The sequence below is a fragment of the Phymastichus coffea genome, unplaced genomic scaffold (assembly GCF_024137745.1).
Source record: "Phymastichus coffea isolate CEN01 unplaced genomic scaffold, Cenicafe_Pcof_1.1 PCOF00072, whole genome shotgun sequence".
Taxonomy (NCBI): Eukaryota; Metazoa; Arthropoda; class Insecta; order Hymenoptera; family Eulophidae; genus Phymastichus; species Phymastichus coffea.
Window position 1 is genome coordinate 1,366,252 of NW_026706883.1, and position 18,368 is coordinate 1,384,619.

Genomic DNA, 18,368 nt, shown 5'->3' on the forward strand with positions numbered 1-18,368 from the left:
GTCATGTTATTCCGTGAGCTTATATAGGATTCGGTTAGTCAAGAAAGCAGACCGCAAATCAAGCGGATGAGAGCGCAAAGCATATTCTACTATGACTTTAGAATAATTTACATGTATAATCAAAGAAAAAAAATTTTTTTAATGTAAAATACTAAGGGAATATATCAAACGAAACAAAATGGATTGTGACGTGTATTAAATGCGTTTCAATACAGAATGTCATGTCAAAATCGTAAAATAAATAGAAGAAATTTATTTGAAAGAAGTCAAAAAAAGCTGAAAAAAGTGATTATAAAAAGGTAATTATCCGTAATAGGACGATATTCAATCGATTAACAAAATTATTAGTGGCAAATCATTAAAAAATCAAATTTGAGCTAGACTCACTGCTAAACTAACGAAGTTTAAACAATGTCGATTTCAATATGAGATTTTACCTGTATATCTTTCAACACACATATATGTGTACATATATACATCTCATTCGCGTCATGCATCATCTTTCTTATTATCATATGAATGCACTGGTTCTGTATAACACTCCTGAGCGCATTGTAATTGGCACTGCACACCAAGTCGGTACACATAATTGTGGTGACGTTATAGTCGTAACTACGACAACGAGAAATCAATGCAAAACCGGCAGTCGCTGCTTTTTCGATTAACAAAAAATGTCACTCTTCGGCCAGCTTGTCAACGACGAAGAAAGCCAAAAGAGGGAATGGTTCGCAAGACACGCGGTCTGCCAGGTAAATCCCAGGTCGGAATGATCCTTTGCTGGCGTACAATGGGATTTCTTCTATAAAGTTGAGCTACAGTCGGATTAGGCGCGCGCTAAGCGACGCGCGGATGGTTAGGATCGGCTGTTTTTCAGTGAGCGCGCGCGCCAATTGGTGAGCTCGATAACAATATGACGGATGTGCATTTGGTCGCTTTTTGCCGCGACGTCCGATCGATATGCCTCGTGAATAAATCAGCAACTAAGCGTAAGTGATTGCGCTCTCCTCTCTCTCTCTCTCTCTCTCTCTCTCTCCGAGCACGCGTGCTATCGGCATTGAACGAGAGTTACTGCGATATGCACACAGAGAATTCCCGAGATTTTAAGGCGATTGCCACCGCTGCTGCTCAAATTTCGCAATATTGTATCGGGCTATTGTACGCTCGTCATCTGAATGACAATTTCATTAGATCGCGTCGTGCGTCCATTTTCGAAAATCGGGAATCCACGCAAATTAATCTTACAGCCTCGTTTTAATTAATAAGTTGGCCCCGACCAGCTGAAGCAAGTTGATTTGGCAGGGCTATATCACAGTTGTTTGCCGTAAGCAGTCGGCTTGAAATTCTCGATAGCAGATTGGATAAATAAACGCGGAAGAGCTTAAAAATATAGCACGCCATGGCATAATTCATTGTGCATACATTCAACAGCAGGGCCCTTACAGCTGAACAAACTTGCTGGATGTTGATCGAAGCAATCAATGCTGCAAGCTCTCGCGAGAGCTGCGAGCGTGGCGGAGAGAGACAGAGAGAGAGAGAGAGAGAGAGAGAGAGAGAGAGAGAGAGAGAGAGAAACGTACAGCCGCAAATTCCAGCGACGTACGCTATTTGCGATGAAAAAAACACACGCAAACTCAGCTGCTTCAATCCTAGCTAACTCTCGTTTCGTTCGGCACTTGGAAAGCTCTCGTTGGTGAAAGCTGACGCTCGCGCGAGAGCCTATTTATCTGCGCGACTTATGCCATTCGGCTTATATGCTGGATTTCTCTTCGAAGGCTGCTGTTACACTCGCGCACTGTGTATATACGATTCTCGCAGTGAGAGGAAGGGAGCGCGCTTATATGCAGCAAGCGTGTCGCATTAAATATGCATGCTCTGCCGAGCAAGCGACAAGATTTTTGATATTTCCGAGTGAGCTTTTAATTTTTTAGTGGACATACCAGTTCAGTGTGGCCTTGTTCGCTTCCATTGCTCCACGAAATACTTTTGCAGAATTTCAGCGCTATTTTGATTAGAATAATTTTAATGGCGATCTATTTTTTACGTATAGTATATCGTTATGACAACTGTTATCAGTAGTGTATTTTACATATTAAAGCGATAATACAGTAAAGCATTTGAAAATCTTATATGAAGAATTTTATTATAAAGACGTTTAACAAAAGTATACTTGCCTTTTTTGAGAATGGCTGCTTGTGCTCTCGGAGAGTAAATAAATGTATGCAGAACAGTGCGATTTCAATGCAAGAAATTGGAATCGCCAATTTTTATTCATGTTTGTCGTACATCGATCAAGCACAAGCACAAGCAATCTATACGCTCTGCATGAAGAGTATCTTTGCAATAACCTTGTAATCTTGCTTTAGCATATTTATTTTATTTAAATAAGGTTTTATCATTAAAATGGTACAAGATAAATAATCTAAGGTCAACTTTAATCAATAATGAACTTATCACAGTTAAACATTTTAATGTAGCTGTGAGAGACGTGATATAATGCGAAGTAATGAAGTTTCTTATTTGATGCAGAAAATTTTGCTTAAACTTCCTTTACATCAAATTGCACGTTTCAATGTCACCTGGTAACCTGGCACGTTTCAATTAACCGTACAGTACTTAATAAGCTACGAAGTTTCATACATTCTGAAGCGTGGAATTTATCACTATATTTGAATTTAAGTTAAGAAACATCGAAACGATGCAGCTCTATCCAACTCTATTTCAAAACGTCGAGCTACTTCGTTTCCTTCACCGATTTGATTTCTCGAATGTTTGACTTGTTTCAGCGAAGCGAAACAGAGAATAAACAATTGCAAATTCGCGTTAATCGCGCGCGCAGGATATAATTTTTGCGGCTCCATGCATGTACTTGGCACCTTGGCTGCTTAAAGGATAAATTACTTTTACGCTTGCGCTTGCACAATTACATCTGGTCGGTGAGACACACCCATGCGCGCACTGTTGTCAAGCAGCACAGGCGCATTTAAAAGCGCGACTATGTCCACCCGCTCACGGGAATAAACCATGTCCGAAATAAATAAACGTCGACCAGCGTGTGAGTCGGTCAACACGTATAGGATCAATAATTTATACGTGGGAATTAGCAAGCTCCGTTCCGCGTTTAACGTTTTTATGCAAACACGATAAATTCGTTTTTGCCGCGTTGGAATAACGAATCGTCGCGAGTGGTTTGAAATGCGCATTATATACACGCACGCTACTCTGTGTTCGCAGCACCTCAAGCCAAATCTTGATGTTTCGTTCGCTTTGTTTTCGGGATTCAAAATATTACTACGATGCTTTCGATCAATATTATCGTATTCACTTGAATTCAGATTCCGCACCTGAAAACATAATAGAATTTTCATTTTTCCCAAAAGCATAAAAATGAAACTATCGTCTATCGACAATGAAAACTCGAACGATTTGTCAATTTTTCTGGATCGAAGCGTAGGATCTGTGGGTGTAGTGAAAAAAGTGAACGCTCGGCAAGCCACACGTGGACGTGCGGTGATCGAGCGAAAACAACAAAAGCGTTAATCATCGTAAAAACATTCAATAAAGCAAGCTGGGGAGCATATTTCTCTTTCTCGCGAGCTACTGCAACATGCCCCACGCGCCAGATACATTAATCGTGGTTGAACGTATGGTGCGTACCAAAACAAAAAAAAAAAAAAAATAATCGAAAAAAAAACAACGCCGACAACGCAACCGAGTGATCGCAAACGCGCTAATGCGACGAAAACGATCTGCCGACACAGCGCTTGCCGTGCTATTTTTTGTTGATGTTTTGCCGACGATCCGTTAGGATAAACTATGCACAACACCTTCGCAAGTGTGAAAAAGCGCGCTATTAGCAGCTTAATGGCTTTCGTCTGGAGATCCCTTTTGCATTTAGTCAGAAAATGTTTTTCTCGCGAAGTCTCGCTGCGATGAAGAGCAATCCGTGTCAATGAGGTTTTCAACTATTTAATAAACTTGGGCAAGTCAGTGAAATCGATAACTACAGTTTATTCTGATTCTGCTTAAATAAAATCGTCTAATTCGTTAATAGAAGTAGTAATCGCTGAGTCACATCTATATAATAATCGGATAAATCAAATGGAATTTTCAGTGCGTTTAGAAATGAATGCAACGGCGTATTATAAACGTTAATTAAATTTACATTTCTTTAACATGAAAATTTTTTGCACTTAAGTATTCGTAAAAACACTTGACTCGATTGCGCGAGTTCTCAAATGAAAAGCGTAGGTGTTGAGTACATTCAAAATGAATTGAACGTCTCTTTAATCCGTGCACTGGCTTTGGAAAGCAACATTCAGGTCGAACTGAGGCTTTCGAAATAGTGGAACGTTTAAAACGAAAGCTTAACGGGATTTATTTAGCATGAACAGCAGAAAAGAAAAGTAGGTGAATCTATGGGTGAGCCCAACTTTCGTTTGCTCAAAAGAACGCTTTACGCCTCTGCCGCCACATCGTCAGCGAGAGAGAGAGAAACTCGCACGAGCGGCTCAGCCGAAAAATTCGGCGCCGGCTAAAAGCTCTCTCGACCGTCACGATTACTGGAGGGAAAAGCCCCCCGAAGAAAGCTTTCGCTTGCACACGCTCGTTGCTTCACTGACAATCCCACTTTTTTCCCACTCGCTTTCGTGGTTACAATTCGGACGACTATTGAACGTACGTGCACGCGTCTACCGGCAAATATTGCACTTGTGCGATTAGCCGTTTTGACTATTGGACATTCGCTAATCCACATTACGGTGGATCGAAATTAGCTCTGCTCACAAAATGACAAATGTTGCGGAGGAGAAAAAGTATATTCGGAAACAATATTTCGTTCCGAATATTGTATTCAAATTGAACCGATAGAATCTGCATAATGCAAAAAATAAATAAATGTGATGAATGAGAGTAAACGTGATATCCGGTGAAAATGTAGATCAGTAAGCCAGCGAATCTGTAAGAGGAAAGCTGGCAAGCACACGGACAAGCGAACGACGCGAGATTGCAAGGCTTGTCCCGGCCGAACTGATGTTTGCCTTGACCACTCTAGTTGCGGCTCTACCTCGTCGAACGAAAGTTGTGTCGAGCCAAGCTCTATACTTCCTCTTGCGAGTGAATTGCCGTCATATGTGCTTGCGAGAAATAGAGTTATTCAAGCTCGCTAATAGGATGACAACAAATTTTCCAGCGCAATTTCTATTGTTTTAATGCTAGACATCTTATGAGCTAATGTTGACGCGAGCATGTCTTCAAACCTAGCTCCATTATCATTCAAAAGTGCCAATTTTTCAAGTTCACACGACGTAACTCTAGCCCAGAACGGCATGAATGTAAACGCAAAGATTATGCAAATTTCAACATCATGTACGTAACTTACAAACTTGAAACTCACGTGGAAATTGTTGTCAAAGAGCTCTCGTCATCGCTCACACTCTATTGTCAAGATAAAATTATTTCGCAGCTCTTTGAATTTGGAATATCGATTTTCGCTTCCCACCTAAAGACATTCATTTTTAGAACAACGTAATCAAGAAGCACGCGAGACTCGAGAATGAAAGCACAGAAAAGAGCTTCGAGGAAGGGACTTTGTGCAAGAGCCTTGCCCGATAAAGGTTCTTATTGAATTTCCTTTTTCCACGCGAGAAATAAATACAGTGACGTACTCGTACAGACACGTAAACCTACACAAGTTGCCGCGTAAGCCGCCGCCGTCGCCGCTGTTGCGAGGGCGCAAACATTACTTTAAGGTAAGTCGCGCGCAGCAAGCAAGAAAAATAAAGAACGCCGAGGAGAGGGGGGGGGGGGGGAATACGCTAACGTACGATCGAGCTACGCTGCACGGTTACAGATAAAGATCTTTGAAACTTTGGTGTGAGAGGAAGAAAAAGAGGAGGTGCATTATGGGGGCCACTGGAATAATACTCGCAAATGAAAAAAACTGTCTCTGTCTTTTTCTCTCCTGCAGTCTTGTTGCCATATATTTATTACGCTTTTTGCCATTGAACGACAGCTTTGGTTTCGGCATACTTACGCATCAATGGAAAATACTTTGACAGAACTCTACGCGTTTTGTTACACTTCTTTTTACTTTAAAGTGATTTCGCAATTACTACATATATCAAATGTCAATTGATAATATTCGGTGCCTTACTGATAGCTAAATAAAATAAGTTGTTATATTGGCAATATCTTGTAAGAAATGAAATGAAATTAGGCAAAATTCGTCTAGCTAGAGAATGTCTCTCTGTGGTCATTGCACTCATAAGATGTTTAAACAATTTCACGAGACATTTGTGTCTCTAATCTCGCAAGGTATTCCATGGACGGCACGTCTGAAAGCATCCATCCGGCATGCTCATAAATGTCGTCTCGTTGGTGCAAAAGTCAGCGCGCCTGGCACTATCATTCGACGATCGGCTGAGATCTTGGTCTCGCGATGTCTGTCACAGCCACCTGCAGCCAATGGCTTGCTTTGTGCGAGCATTATCATACAACGTTGCCGAGGCGCGGCGTTTTACGAGCTTTTCTTGCGAGCGCAGCTGTTCCATTACGGGATGGCCGGACGAGCAACAAAGCTAGCCGAATCCCACTGCGGAAATTGCGCTTTCACCAGCGAGCAAGTGTGCGCGACGCTCTCGTTCCTTCGCCCGCGCGCAGAGCCAAAAATCTCTATCGCCTCGCGTGGCCTATGCACAAAGGGCGCGCGGCTACCCTATCGGCTTTCATTTATGCGCGCGATCGCGTTCGCGGCCTCGAGCGCCGTCCCCGGCTGCCCACCCTTTACGGATTATGGATGCGCCGCCGTAGCGTCCGCGGATTTGCCGCGTATTTATTCGAGCACGAGTCACCGAGCGACGGCAATATCCGATACTCGCGCGAGTATCACATCTGTAGACATTTTCGACTGGAGATTCGAACTGCGACGCGGAAACAATGGTCGTTCGACGGCTTTTTTCGGGGACATTTCGTGTCACCGCGTGCGACGCGTCGACGAGCCGCCGGCAGCGCGCTGAGCACACTGCAAAAAGCATATAGGCCATGTTGCCCGTGCGAAGGCTGATCTCGATTTAATCAAGCAGAAAGCACTCGGCTATAGCGCGGCGTGCGTGAAAGTGCGCGAGCGCTAGCAGCAGTTTATCCGACGATAAATGCGTCCAGGGCTGATTTACGAGGCGGCTATTTGGCAGGTGAGCGCTCGGCCTTTTTCGCAATCGAGAAGCCCTGAATTTTCAATCACCGCACGGGCTGCTTTTTTTTCGCATGTTTTTTTTCACTTTTAATTCGCTTATCTTTACGGCAAAGCGACTAGTGATTTATGGGAGGAGAGCTGGAGCGAGAGCATGCTCTGGCTTTCGCTGGAACGTAATTACATTTTTAATAAGTCTGCGGCTTTCGCAACAGCATTTTACACTTAGTTCGTGTGACATAAGCATATATATAGTAGAATTTTCATTTTCCGACTTTTTCAGAGCTTTTGCTAGTGTCACTTAACTATCAAGTGTATCATGATCAATACGACACTAAATTAATAATTTTTAAGATTCATTTATCAAAGACTACGTAACTTCATTAACTTTAATGGTATGCTATAAACTATTGGATTAGATACACGTACCCGATGCACGACGAAAGTAAACGCAAGTTTAATGTTCTTGAATTTGCTATATAATACCGCGTGCAGTACATTGCTTCAATAGTCCATGAAAATTCATGACATGGAAACAGCACTGTTGTTTGGTATTTGCGTAATACGCTGAAACCTAATTTTAAACGAGAGAGCAATTTTGGAGAATGGAAAGAATAAGCTATCAAGTTTCCAAAGCAATGTGTCTTTAATTTTGTTCTCTCGGTTCCAACACTATAAATATGCATAGCCAGTCCTCATTAATTACTATCATCTTTCAAATTATTTAAATGTATGAATTAGTAACGAAGATGAAGCAACGCAGTGGGTCAATAACATTAAGCGGATTGAATCTCATTTATCAGCTTTCGTTAGAGAGCTGAACAGCCAAAAATAAAGTAATGCACTCTGCCTGCGACTCTTCAGTATCAGCTTAGGCTTAACAACTTTCTATGGTAAGAGCCATTATCTAAGTTTGAATTATTTGCTGCGCGCTAACGCTTTTGCGTTTATTACTCTCCCGACAAAGTACAAGTACATCGCATCAAATTGGCAAGAAAGTAAATGCACAGAGATATATTGAATAAGCTCTTGAATACTTGCAACTCGTATAATATATAACTTTTTTGTTTGTTTTCATCGTACGAGTGTATAGGTTGGCCAACTCTTTCTCGCTCTTTTTTTTACCTCTCTGGTAGTTTGTAGCTTTTCGCTGCAGTAGTAACAGCCTAGTATTAGTCGGACGCGTCCTTTATATGCGAGACACGTAGGACTTACTGTCAATTCGCTCTTTCGCTAGGCTTTTTATAACCAGCTATTTTCTCATCCTAACTTTTTTCATATTTTTTCCCTTATCGCTTTGATATTTGCTAGACACTTGCTCCATCCGCACTTTCATTTTAATCAGAATCTTTTGTTTTACCCGTACTTTTTATAAAACTGCCAGGCTTTATGAACGAATAAATAACAAACATGAATCGCGAGTAGCAGATGTGAAATGGAAGGCTTTTGGATCGTAGCGTATTTACGTACACCTATCTTCTGCTGAAATTATGCACTGTAGATGAGTGTAAAATGGGCAGTGAATGAATGGTCACCTTTCGCGTTGGATTGCACGTACCTCGGGATAAAGAAAACCACTCCGTTTGAATAATTAAAAAAAGAAACTCTTTCGAAAAGAAAAAAAAATCATTGACCCCTCGCGCGAAATTGCCGCGATGAGCACCTAATGAGTGTTTTTCAGGGATAATTGCACTCAGCCTTGATTTTCTCCACCTCGCGAGTCAAATTAGAGCAAGCGTTCTCAAAGCTATCGCAATCATCGCGCACTGCGGATTATCCGTCGACAGATTCGATCTTTATAAAGATAAATTAACTGCAAACCAAAAATAGTTGCGCTACTTCGCGCGCAAGAGTTATCGCTACAGATCGATCGTAGTAAAGCAACTTGCGCTTGTATATACTCACCACCGCGTGGCTGACGTCGACGTCAGCAGCGGGCATAGAAAGCAGCTTTGGCCGTGTGGATTCGTCATAATGCGGCCAAGATGTGAGATTGGCTTACAGACGAACGACCGGAAAAGGAGTGCAATTAGAAACTTCATTAAAGCCTTCGTCGGAGTAACGACGGCCCCAGCGTCAAACTTACGATTTTCGCATTCGCGAACAGACGAATGATAAAAAAGTCTTTATTATGAACACTCCAATCAGCTCGATTATCTAGCCGTAACAACTCCCTCAGCGGCACTCAAATACACAGTGTAAATAACAATTCACGATTGACGCGTATAATCGATGACACGACGGACCGAGCTAACAAAAAATAGTAAATTTACGCGAGTTACCCACGCGACAATAGCATATGTACTCACTCCGTTATTCCTGAGAGAGAGAGAGAGAGAGAGAGAGAGAGAGACAGGAGGGAAGCGTCTAAAAAGTGCTAATTAGAAACGTTGCATCGCACCAGCAGCTGCACGAGTTGAACAAAGTATGATTTAACGGGTGCGTGCAACATTAACGAAGATGCGGCTTGGACCGTAAAGCGAAGGTATTTACAGGCCGGGTGCGGCCGAGTTCGACGGCGTGTTTTCTCATGGGGTGCGCAGGCCGTCGTGAAATATTCAAGCTGCAGCAGCTGCTAGAGAGGCTTGCAATTTTCAGGCGATCCCCAGTCACCGGCAGATGCGCCGCAATCAGTTCCGCGTGCAGCCGCGCACTCTCTCTCTCTCTCTCTCTTTCTCTTCCTGCATGCCATAAACTTACGCCTGCAACTATCCTAACTAACTAAGTACTAAAGAGAAAGGCTTTGTACTGACGTGCCCTACGTGAAATTCGTCGAGTGCATCCCCCGCGTTACTTACTATTTATAAAGAGAGAAACCCGTTTATGTATTACCAGCGCACTCTCCCGTAGAACGAGTGATGGAAAGGGGAGCGGAAGCGGGAGGAGGAAGCTTGAAGAATGACGATGTCGTGTTCGGACTGCAATAACTTTGTATACTTGCATTACCTGTTTAGACTTTTCTTTTTATCGTGAAATAGTACTGCTTGTTGCAACAATAATAGGGCATGTTCGTGTAATTATTAAGGTATTTTTTAAATGGAGATTTTTAATATACTTGCTTTAATTACCTCATTTTTTAATTGAAGCTAGTTCGAGTAAACACTGGTGACTGACATTTTTTTAGAAATTTGAAGAATGCAGCTGCAAGTAGAATGTATCGGAATACGATCAGCCGCGGTGATCTCAAATAGAGGACGATAAAAAATAGTTAAAAAATTCATTTTCCAAAAAATACTTGTGCAGTTTTCAAATCTAATATCTTTACTCTAACTTTCATCGTCAATACGGTATCTCAACTTTCATATGATGCTTGCGCGAGTAGCTTTGATGCTATAGACTTCTAAAATTTGGACGTAGTCAGCCAGCGAATCACAAGCTGAAGCTCAACACATAGTTTTATGCGAAAATTACTCGGTGGAAGCGCAAGATATACCCCGCGAAAGTCTGCAAGCACGGTCTGGAAAGTTAAAAGAGCGCCAAAGTAGAGCTCGGCAGATCAAACGATGAAGATAAAAGCGCCCGGCGAGAGTCAGTGACTCGCGCGCGCAGCGTGGCGGACAAAACTGTGAAGCAGTTGCGAGACGACACGTAATGCCCGCAGCCAAACAAATCCGATCCGTTCTGAATGCGCGTTCGTTCATCGATAAATGTCACAGCTCGACGACAACGACGACGACGATTACGGAGGTCAAGGCCGCCTCCTCATATGTGCGTGCCAAATAAGATGCTTGTGCGAACAAATTGAGACAGCAAAGTTTTATGCCGCGAATCTTACCGCGCGCGCCGCGCGAGATTTACACTAGAGGGATATATATTTTGTGAGCCGTATCTGTATAACCAGATAGATTGACTATCGAATTTTCTTGTCTTCGCCGAATATCATCTACTTTTTTCCTTGTCAGTAGTAATGCTATTATATTTTTTCCTCGAATTCTAAGGTACAACGAATACGAAAATTCATCACTTTTCGAATTGGATGTGATTTTATTATAACTTTGGAGGAGTTAAATAGAGAATGCTTAAATTGACATAAATGCTTTCGTAACGAAAAGTCTCTCTAAAGTATATTATTTGAAAAGTGTTTTATTTCAAGAACTAGCCTGTTCTGTCATGCTTCAATTGCTATAATAAGTTATTTATAATAAATGGATGAATATTTGTTTGACGATGTATTGAAAGGTTGAAATAAAATGATTTCTTTGTAATAGCATCCCAGACTTGGTGTGCACAAGAAACTGTGCCCTGAAAACTGATCGCCTACGAAGAAGAAAAACGAACGAGAGTAGGATATAGATGTAAAAACCACATACATATTCTGATTTGTCGGAATCTCGTCGATAGTCATTAGTTGAGGCCGATATCACGCGAGGATTCCGGCTCACAAAGCACGACGTGTGCATTGGCTGTGGGTTGCACGCGCGCACGACGGCTTTATGACGTATAACGTAAACGTGCCCTTGCCGAGCTTCTCGCGGACTTTACGAGGTCATATTTCAGCGACGCGGCCCGTCGCGTGACGGTAATCAAGTCATAAAAAGGCTGGCCCGCTTATCTGCCCCCACAGCGACCTCACTCCTTCAGCTCCGCTCGTAATTGCATTCTCGCCCCCACGCCGAAACTTTTTCCCAACGAAAGAGAGAAAGAGAGCAAGACGTCGATCGCTTAGCCCTTGACTTTCTTGTTACCAAGTACGATGTAGTCCCAATTTATCGCTTAACTGATACGAACTTCCTGTTTAATCATAGGCCTCTATTCCACTTTCGATTAGATGTCATCTCTGTAGATGCTCTCAACTATTATTGTCAATTCCATTTTTATGCAACATTAACAGCATTGGTTTTCACAAATTTCTGGTAGATCGGCTTCTCAAAATATTAATAGTTTCTAAAAGTAAAGCGGCTTTTTCAATAGTTGCGAGGTAAGCCTTATATGCGCATGCATATTGCATCCAAGCTTAGTTTAAGAATTCTTATCCCAAGAGTGCCCGAGGGCCAAATTTCATATAACTTTTTTAACTACGTCGACACACGTCAACTTTGCTGATACAAGTTTTTTTAGAGCAGCCAACACTTCGTGTTAGATGCTTAGATTTGCCAAGTTCATTATCAAACGTAGAGCCACTGATAGAAGTAACTAATGAATGGAACGACGTGCAATAATTATTAAGCGCAAATAAAATGGTGCATGATTTAAGCATATTTGAACGAAGTTAGCGTAGATTTCCATGAAGTCAATCCGAGAGATGCCATTAAATTATACCGACGACCATAATCGTAAGCACGATGCAAAAATCGCAGCTTGAGCAAATTTTTGGCCTTGTTAACCTTTGACCTAGGCAATCGTCGGACCGCGAGAACCGCAGAAGCTAGAGCCAGCTGTTCCACTCGCAGCGTGACGTATATCCGTGCGCCAATCGGGTGTGCTCTATCCATTCTCTCTCTCTCTCTCTCTCTCTCTCTTTCTCTCTCTCTCTCCTCATTCCCTTTTCCGCTTTTTTCAGCCGTGACGTATCGTCGGCTGTGGCTCGCTACGTATTTCACGGGGATTCCCTCGTCGGCCTCTCCCTCTCTTCTCGGCAGAAAGAATGGCAGAGAGGCCAAAAGTGCTTTGCTTTGTTTTATGCAGCAAAGCTACTCTCCTGCTGCTGCGCGTATGCCAAGCTCTTTAGCTTTTATCTGATATCGCGCATATTTACTCGCTTAACTTCATTGTTTCCAGGCAGGATTTCTTTTTCTTTTCGCGTTTATCAACTTCCCTTTGAAAATTGAACGACAACTAAAAGATTTGAAATCTTTAAGAAACTCTCTAGAATTAATAAACATTATACTGTAAATTTGTGAATAAATTTTTTAAGCACTTGAATTCCAACCTGCTAAAGTTTCCAACCAATTTCAATAGAAGCTTGACTTAATATGTTTGAGTCGTTGTTGTGGTAAGTGTCGAAACACAAAATAAGCTCGAGTGCAACGTGATACCAACAGTAGCTTATCTCTTTAGGTAGCAACCATTCGAAATACTTTTTTTTGAAGAAATAGTGTGATGCGAATTCAATTACGTGTACGACATTAAAAAAATTGTAAATTTTCGATAAGAAATTATTACAATGTAAATTTTATTAAATCATTAGACTATTATGAAATAAAAATAGCTATTGATAAATGATGCAAGAAGTATTCTAAATTATTGTATAAATACTGACCGATATTGAAATATTTGAAAATTACGATAGTTAATAATGGATTTACATAAAAATGGATAATGTAAAAGTTAATATTACTTCGAGCAACACTAAATTTAAACAAAATGAAGGAGTAAAGTTGGTGAAAATACATTTTTTGATTTTACAAGCCATGGTCGACGTAATATTAAATTTTACATAATCTATGTTCACGGAAATCCATTAACTAGCATAATTTTAAAACATTTTAATATCGGTCAGTATTTGTACAATATTTTAAAAAATTTCTCGCATAATTTATTAACAGCTATTTTTATTTCATAATAGTCTAATGATATAATGAAATTTATATTATAATAATTTCTTAACGAAAAATTACAATTTTTCTAATGTCGTACACGTAATTGCATTCGCATCACACTATTTCTCCAAAAAAAGTATTTCGAATGATCGCTACCAAGAGATAAGCTACTGTTGGTATCTCGTTGCACTCGATCTTATTTTGTGTTACAACACTTACTACAACAACTTATTACAACGACTCAAGCATACTAAGTCAAGCTTCTATTGAAATTAATTGGAAACTTTAGCAGGTTGGAATTCAAATACTTAAAAAATTTATTCATTGCTACAACTTTGTTCATTAAGCTAAACCGATCGCTGATAAACCAATTGACGCGCAATACGAAAATCTTTAACGCTCTTTTTTCTATATGATTGTACGATTTTTTCGCAGCGATACACGTTCCGAAAGTAAGAGGCCTATCATTTCTTAACCGATAATAAGTACTGCATCATTGGTGCAATACTTTGACTTAACAGTTCACCCATGCTGAGAGTACCATTAGATCGAGGCAACTCGATTTTTTCCATTAAACTCCAAGTTAGATTGGCTTGAAACAAATCTGCAGCGAGCAGAGTCGTCGGTCAGTCGGACCGCGATTAGATTGTTTGTCTTTGCTTCGCAGACTATTTTCTACGGGTTAACAGCACGCTTGGATCGGCGATCGAGAGTAGAAGAGAGGGAAAGATAGGCAGACAGACGGAAAGCCAGGATTCTTGGGCAGAAGAGAGTGGTCGCGTAAACAGAGAGGGAAAGAGGGAAGGAAGTGGCATTTGCTGCTCGGTTTATCGTCGGTGCGATGGTGCGCTCGTGCATGGATGCGCGCCGCCACGAGCCTCGTAACGAGCGAGCGAGCGAGCGAGCGAGCGTCGTTTACACGGCGATTTAGCCATGTTACCTTACTGTTATGCGTCGCTGCACGCACCGATGCGTGAACGCCGAGATTCTAACGAGACTGCACTGCGCACCGCACTACGGCCTGCTACTGCTGACCCACTGCACGCCCCCACCCGTGCACACTCGCACACACGCCAACTAGCTATTTACGATAACCTATATTTTCTTTTGCTTATATCAACGTTGTACCTCGTTAGCAATGCTTTTTTTTCATTATTTTCTGGCTTTTCGTTTAATTAGCCGTGGCTTACTTCCTCAGCAATAATTGAACAATATTTCTTTCAGACGCAATGCATTTTTTTACGTACACACCGTGTACACCATAGCGTAAGTCGCTCCTTGTCAACTATGTCATTTCACGTACGACTCTGTAAAAGTTTGGATGTCTTTGGTAATCACCATTCATTACGTCGAAGCTAAGAAAATGCAAGGATTTATGGCCTCGAAGGGACAAATCGAAATTTCTTTTGTGGTCTGTTTTGAATAGTCTCAGTGATCAAGATAAACAAACGATCGCCAGCTTGACAACTTGACAAAGCCATCCCTTTCGACTCTCGACTCGACGTCTATGCCAAAAGCACTATTCAATAGCTCGAAGGGCGAGGCAAGAAGTTTCAGCTTTAAATTCTGCCGATCCCTCACTCCAACCTCGAGTAATTGCACTTTTGCGAGTTTGCACATCGCCGCTTTCGATTTCTGCTTACGCCTATCGTTGAAAGCCAAACGATTATTTTTGGAAACGAGCCATATCTGATTGAGCCTAGGTATACGATTAACGATTTTCCTTTGATTCCATTATCGAGCTTCCTTCATTTCACGATGATATATTTTACTTCGTCGAGATTATTTATGCATTCCTAAGTTTCGTGAATAAAATTGTAGTATTTATTCGGTTACTCAATATGGCGTGACTTCCAACAAGCGCTACTTGCAGTATCAACGATTCGATATTACATATTTTTTAAATACATTGTTTGACAATTAATTTAATGGATACTTGATGGAGAATCTCTGAATGATTTCATTAAGAAGCTTCGTCGTTTTACTTTACTTAATAATGGACTTTTTTAATGTCATTCGTTTATCGCATATCTATTCTTCTAAGTACCTATTCTTTGTTGAATGAAGTCGATGTAAACCTGAAAAAGTGCAATGAAATTCCATTATTTTGTTAACTTTCAATGAATATAATAATATGCGATTACCAATTCGAAACCGTATGTAAATTTACGAGGGTTTTATGAAAACTAAGTGAAAATTAAAGCTTATTAAACAACCGCTCTGATATACCTGGGTATATCGCTCGTTAGACGAGAATATAAATGCCAGAAATACTTTGAAATTTTGAAGGAACCATACTCTGGATAACGGGTAGCATACTTTCGAGAGAGGTGATCATTATAAAATCAAGTTATGGAGGTTATGCTTATACATAGTCTAATTTTTAGTTTAATAAATTTGATGTTGATATATTATTAATTAAATATATTATTAATGATTGCTTCCATTTAAAATTCAATATTATTTTCTTCTCAAGTATTTTAAATAAATAATATTTCAGAAAAATAAATTTAAATCATAATTAGAAAGAAATGCCGCTATAATCACTGTAATGACGATGTAACGTTTTATTTCGCAGTTTTGTACTATACAAAATATCGTGACATATCGGTTTATTTATATCATTAGATTAAATATTTTTATTTTAACTTCTTCGAATCTCTAAAAGCACAAGAATAATGAAAGCTCAATTTATCCGATTATAATTTTGATCCCTGACATAAATTCTTTGTCGGTGCTTGCGTGGCGACGATAAATCACTCAGCTATGACAAGCCTGACACAAGTCTAAGCCCAAGCACGGAAAGAGGCTCATAGGACGTTCGGATGATTATAATATATGAGCAAAGAATACTGAAAAGGTTTTCCGTAAATTAGATAAGAAAACAGTATGAAAAGAGCTTATTTACTTGGTGCATCCTGACTTATGTAGTCGACTAGCTCGTATTAGTATGTCATATCGGGTGCCAATTACTTTTTTGAGTTTCTGAAACAATCACGACATAATCCGTCTTTCAAGTCACAATGCGATAACAATGAAATTGGTGATTAAGTAGAAATATTTAACATCATTGGCACTGAGCAAAAAAAGTCCATATTTTAATTTTTCAACTATCGAAGTAAAATAACATTAACGTAATAGGTATATGTAAATAAAAATATTTTAAAGATGAGAGATTGTCTTGACGTTTATATTTTATACAATAAGGTGAAAACAATTAAGTTTATTTATTTTTTATCTACATTTTGCTTAATAATCTGCAAATACTATTGTAAATATAGAATTTCATATTTTTCAGTGAAACAAATGAAAAATTGCGACAGAAACTAGAATTCGTTTGGTCACATTCCAATCGTTTTGTTTGACTCAAAGCTTTAGTCTCCGACAGATAATGTACTTTCGCAAACTTATCGAACAACGGAATACGATACAACTACTACAGTCTCTTGAACTTTGATGATTTATGCCAAAACATGCTTCGGTATTGCGAGTCTAACTTTCAAATGTTGTTTACAAGAGCCCTGTTTGAAAATATTTGATTTTTACTCGCACAAACATGTCAATGTACGCAATAATTGATTATTAAAGTATGTAAAGACAGTAGCGCTTGAAATAACAATAACAATAACATATTGAGCTTGATAGTTGTGTTTATGAATGTGAGTGTAATAGCCCTGATAGAAATCTGAAAAAAAAAGTTGAGGAAACGTGTTGGAATTGACCGAATTATTCGCAAGCTCTAATTCACAAGCATTCTAGCACTGGAGTGACAAATAAAAGTATGACAGTAAAAGTTTGGAAGGATGACAAAAGCAGAAGGCAGCAATTGATATATCATAGAAAGATATCGAATGGCCAGGAGGGAGTGGTAAAATTTATGAGCCAGGAGAGTTTTGGCACACGTGCACCTAACGAATCGTACGTGCGTTTGCGTCCAACGTGCGAACCCAGCGTGCCGATTGCGTGACGCGTTCTTCAAGGAGTAATTTGGTCGACTTTTACGGCGAGCCGTTATCCGACTGACTGTGTGTCGCATGCGTTATTGCCCGCCGTGTGATTCTTTATGGTTTTCTTTGTGACGAAGCCTCGTCGCTCGACGTTAGATTGCCAGCAGTTATACTTGAGAAAAACTTACCCTTCGAAGAGCAAAACTACCGATTTTCGCTCTTTTCATTTATTTAGTTCCCACTCGTACATGTATAATGTCATTTTTTTGTCAACATTTGTTGTTTTCAATATTTATTTCATGGAATTGACAAAGAAAACGTCATCTCGACGTAATTTTACCGTAAGACTTAAAAATTTGCTTTTTCATTGCGAGAAATAAAATTTCAGCGACTTAATTGCGTAACTTCATAACGACACGACGTTTAATGGCGAGCCATTATTGCACAGGACTCATTTCGAATAAACCAGTCGTGGTTCATAGCGAAATTTCGTCACGTGCCTCGCATCTGTCCAATAATCCACAGACAGCGCTCAACATTTAAAGGCAAAAAGTCGAATGCTCGTTGTAGTTCTGACAATATTTATCATTCGATATTTCAAACGACGTGGTATTCTGAAACGACTGACTGTACTAAAATATTATTTTTTTAATTGCGTGTTACAGAAATACGTAAGCGAGGGTTCCATCGTCCGAGACTGCGTACCTACTTGTACAGAAAAGGGTAAGTTCACAACTGTATATACTACATTATTCA

At 40.2% G+C, this 18,368-nt stretch overlaps 1 protein-coding gene across 1 annotated transcript in view; it reads left to right on the plus strand.

Annotated features, from left to right (window-relative positions):
• The window catches only part of LOC131667934 (lymphocyte antigen 6C2), an 82,330-nt gene that overhangs the window by 56,735 nt on the left and 7,227 nt on the right, over nucleotides 1-18,368 (plus strand). Inside the window, exon 3 of the mRNA XM_058941710.1 lies at nucleotides 18,278-18,335. Coding sequence (XP_058797693.1) covers nucleotides 18,278-18,335 — 58 coding nt within the window. The remainder of the gene's footprint in view (nucleotides 1-18,277; nucleotides 18,336-18,368) is intronic.